General features: G+C 40.3%; 1 protein-coding gene across 1 annotated transcript in view; it reads right to left on the reverse strand.

Annotated features, from left to right (window-relative positions):
- LOC116670548 (endophilin-B1) overlaps nucleotides 1-3,263 on the reverse strand; it is a gene marked incomplete at its 5' end in the record, with an annotated part of 4,542 nt that extends 1,279 nt beyond the window's left edge. Inside the window, 9 exons of the mRNA XM_032501124.1 lie at nucleotides 357-446; nucleotides 710-733; nucleotides 838-921; nucleotides 1,080-1,130; nucleotides 1,166-1,172; nucleotides 1,350-1,479; nucleotides 1,630-1,758; nucleotides 2,797-2,938; nucleotides 3,162-3,263. Of these exons, the coding sequence (XP_032357015.1) occupies nucleotides 357-446; nucleotides 710-733; nucleotides 838-921; nucleotides 1,080-1,130; nucleotides 1,166-1,172; nucleotides 1,350-1,479; nucleotides 1,630-1,758; nucleotides 2,797-2,938; nucleotides 3,162-3,263 (759 nt within the window). The remainder of the gene's footprint in view (nucleotides 1-356; nucleotides 447-709; nucleotides 734-837; nucleotides 922-1,079; nucleotides 1,131-1,165; nucleotides 1,173-1,349; nucleotides 1,480-1,629; nucleotides 1,759-2,796; nucleotides 2,939-3,161) is intronic.
- Between the last annotated feature and the right edge of the window lie 1,151 nt (nucleotides 3,264-4,414).

The following is a 4,414-nucleotide window of genomic DNA, read 5'->3' on the forward strand; positions in this document are numbered from 1 at the left end:
TATTTTACTAATTTTATTAGTAGAAACTAAAAAATAAATTTAAAAAACATAATTTGCATCCTTAATTGATAAAATCCAATTTTTACATATTAGATTCTCTCCATTTGAGGATATTTTTAATGAAAAACTACAGTAAAAAATGTATTGCATCTATTTGTTATTATTTAAAACAGTAAACAGTATAGTGTTTTGCCGAGCAGTGGTTATGTGTGTATGTGTATTCAGTTAATGTTACAATTGTTGCAAAGTATGAAATCCTACCAATACAAAAACACACACACACACGCACACGCCACACACACACACACAGCAAGCTTAAGAGAAATGTGTGTGTGTGTGTGTTTGTGTGCACATACATGAGTGTGGCTGATTCCTTCCACAACTTGTCTTGCGATTTCCGACTGTCGATCGAAAAGGCTCTGACAGATCCTCTGCTCCATCTCTGCCTGTATGCAAACATGCACAAACACAATTATTTTATGTTTTTTTTAATTATATTCAGCTTTGCAGCAAAAAATAAATCCCAGAAGGGCTTACGTAAAAGTCTAAAATAAGTCTAAATGAGCTTGGCAATAAAAAAGAAAAATATTACAGCAACTAATAGGACCATAAATGCTGGCAGTGTTAAAACAGTCTCTCCTTATTACAGAGGAAGAACATTTACAGTATGTCAGATCCTGTGTGCATGCAACAATAAACATCAACTCACCTGAGAGATTTCCTGGGCCCACATCTGATTGGATGAGAGAGACAGACGAGAACAAGTGACTTACTCTATGACCAACCAGCAAGTTCAACTGTGCCTGTCAGTGTCCATGTCCCTTTAGTGTCACTGACCTTTAGCCATTTAACACGCAGGAAGCTGAACATGAAAGAGACATGGGACAGGTAGTCGTCTTCCAGCGGGTTGGCATTCAGGTTCTAATGAAGAGAAAGCATACCGGTGGAATGAGAAGATATTATATGGACTTTGAGATAGAAACTTTTTTTGGTGTGTTTATGGATTGATCTAGGTATGAGAAAATGTGTTTAAAGGCTATTTTTCTATGTGGGTGGAAAGTCAAGACATTGTAACTCACTCTGCCTTCTTGGTCGGCGTCGTGGGCTTTTCTCAGTCTGGTCTTGGCTATGTCCAAGTCCAAACGCTTATTCACCAACATCTTGCGCTCATCCTATGAACGCAAACACGTTTTTAAGAAACATATTAAATATACAAACTATATATAAAAATGAGCATGTACAAAAGAACAAAGATTAGAGAAGCAATTACTGACAATGAGACATCTGAAACATACAAGTAAGTGCCATAATCATAAAGGTGATGGGTGTGTGTGTGTGTGTGTGTTAACCTCATGGCCTGTTTCCCCTCAGTGAAACGCTTCAGAGGGGTGAGAAAGTGGATGTTAGTGCTTTGGGCAAACTTCCTCTCCGCCTCGCCAAGCTGCTTCTGAGCCTCTCCACACCTGAGCAGTGCAGTTCCTGAACATAAAACATACTGCTTTTTTGCATGTTTCTTTTCTTTTTCTTTTTTTTTTTTTTTACTGTTCATACTTGTTACCCAGCATCTGCAAAGTATTTACTGACGTAATGTAAACAACAATACTCAGATCAACATTACTCACAACCTACCATAGGGTGTGTTGGACCCCATTTCCATCCCAGCCTGGATCATTTGGTCTCCAAGTAATTCATGTGCACGAGGACGAGGGGGGACGCTCCAATCCAGATGCTCATACAGCCGGTCCTCTAACCGCATTCCTGGTCATCAGGGATCAGAGAGCTCAGTTCAGGTTTAATGTTGTCTTTGAACATCCTCTATAAATGTATTTTGCCATTGGGCCAATACAATTAACGTTTTAATGTCCGACCTGAGCACACAAACAATTACCTCAAAAAACACAGGTTAACCTTAAAATGGGTGTGAAAACAGGTGTCAGGATACTCCAAAGAACACTGGTGAAATGTTAGTTAACCTCCTGCATGTATATGATACTGTATTCTACTAGGAGAGGCAAGCTGATATTAAACTAATGTGAAACAAAACAGCAGGCAGCTACTTGCAAATTGCTGATCCTCGCCATAAGCTCATGAGGTATGCATAAGGTAAACAAAAATGATTCTTCAGAGTGACTAAAAGCTCTTAGTCGATAGACGCTCTGCAAACATATCCCTGATGCTGAGTAAACATATGAGGTTATTATTTCTGGCAGTTGAATAGTCCCCTTATTTGATAGATTACAGACCACATCCACTCTTAACTTCATTTGCTGAGGTAATTTGATTCAGAAAGGCAAAGTATAACCCTCCCTATTCATCTGAAAAGGCCCTTTACAGACAGTCAAAGCAAAGAGAAGAGCACACGGGAGATGTATCTACTGTAGGCAGGCAAATAGAGATCAAATGGGTCCTAGACGTAAGGAGCCTAGTCATTATTCAGTGGTTAATGCCCATTTGCTGGAAATACTGCCTGGCTGGTTGTGGTTTGGTGCAAACATGAAGATGGGTGTGTTTATCAGGACAAAACGTTTGGCCAGTTAATGATCAACATACTATATTTAGTGTTGGTCATATGAACACTTGAAATTACAGCATCCACCAACACCTTTTAATTAGTAAACACACTGTAATCTACAGTAAAACAGTATTTTTGCCATTATATCAGGCAGTAAGTATTGACTTAATTTATCCTCATCATCGTCTGAAATATAATTATTATTATAACATATTAGGCATTTCAGGACCTTCAGAGAATTGAAATAAATAATCCAAATAAATAAACAATTAATAGTCTCTCACCGGCATTGGGCTGAAGTAAAACCTCCGTCTGGGAGATTATTTTATCTGTGCAGGTCTTGGTGGAGTCTGCCCGGGAAAAGAGCTCCTCTAGCCCGGGGTCCAACTCTGTCTTGTCCGCATGGCCAAGACTCTCCTCCGTGTACTGGGGCGGAATAGAGAATAACAAAGCCACTTAAAAAAATAAATAAAGAATGGTCTTACTAACCTAACAGCATACGCATTTATAATTTTACCGTTTTATTAATGTGCTAACGGTGCATTTCAACACCGTCATCTAGGGTGATATTAATGTCTCATAAGTGTTTAAATAACAATAAAGCGCCACCACGAGCAGTTTATGTACTAGTCAACGCTTGACTTCTTACCTGAACAGCCCGGTTGATGAACTGACCAGCATCCACAGCCAACCGCGTCAAATCCATGACAACGTCCCCAAGGTCGCGCGCTATCCTCGGTGGTCCAGCAGAACGTTAACGGTCCCGCCGGACTAAGCGACCGTTAGCTATAAAAAGCCCGGTGAACAACAGCAACAGCCAGATGACCTCGCCATGGCCTCAGCCGCTATAACCACCACGACTCTCTGTCAGCCAGATTACGCCGAGCACACGAAGACGAAAACGACACAAGTGCAAATTGCACCTACGTGTGTTGTCAGTTTTTCCGTGCAGCCATACCGAAGGCTTCCTCTGACAAGTTAGCTGGTTTACAGCAGACGTTGGTGTCTGAGTCTGTGCTGTATTTATGTGCACCGTTATCTCCCTTTGGGACTTTTAATTTGCTGCTTTAAACGGTAGCTTCACCGCAGTGTGTACTCTAAATATTTTTAAATACCAGTACGTTTCACAGCAAACTAGCTGGCTGTTTAAAGCGGAATGTTAGGACTTTAATAGCTGTTTTAAACTGGGTAAAAAAACAGAAAATAGCAAAAATCATAGCAAGCCCATATACAGTTAAAGAAAGCAAGACTTCCGGTTACGACTTTCAGAATAAAAGTATAATCTCTACACGCCTGCTCCGCTCAACATTTAGAAAATAAACTTCAAATATGCAACCTATTTTAGATAATCACCAGCACAGTCGTGCAAAAATTATCTTGCCATAGTGTAAAAATACAAAAGTCACTCGTTGACATCCTCAAAAATGCCCCATATCCGGTGCTGTCGAAAGCTCTTAGAAAGAATTCTATCCAAAAGAAAGCTGAAACAGCAGCCAAGCGTTGACAAATAAGAGAAAAGTAAGGACAAAACATACGGTGACCTTTTGAGTGTCTGAATTCATGACTGGACAACAAAAATCTTGCTCATTTAAAGAAATTGCAACCCACTGACATCATACTGCTATCTATCCTCACCCAGTCTTTTACAGCCTCTAAGGCTTTCAGGAGGAAACACTTTGTTCTAATTTGTGTTCCTGTGAAAAAGGTCATCTGATTGGACCATTGGGTATGTGCAACACACACACACACACACACACACACACACACACACACACACACACACCACACAAAACCACACACACACACAACACACACACACACACACGACCACACACCACACACACACCACCACACAACCAAACACACACACACATCCGTTGACACGTCACACGTATTTTCACA

The sequence above is a fragment of the Etheostoma spectabile genome, chromosome 20 (assembly GCF_008692095.1).
Source record: "Etheostoma spectabile isolate EspeVRDwgs_2016 chromosome 20, UIUC_Espe_1.0, whole genome shotgun sequence".
NCBI classification, from domain to species: Eukaryota; Metazoa; Chordata; class Actinopteri; order Perciformes; family Percidae; genus Etheostoma; species Etheostoma spectabile.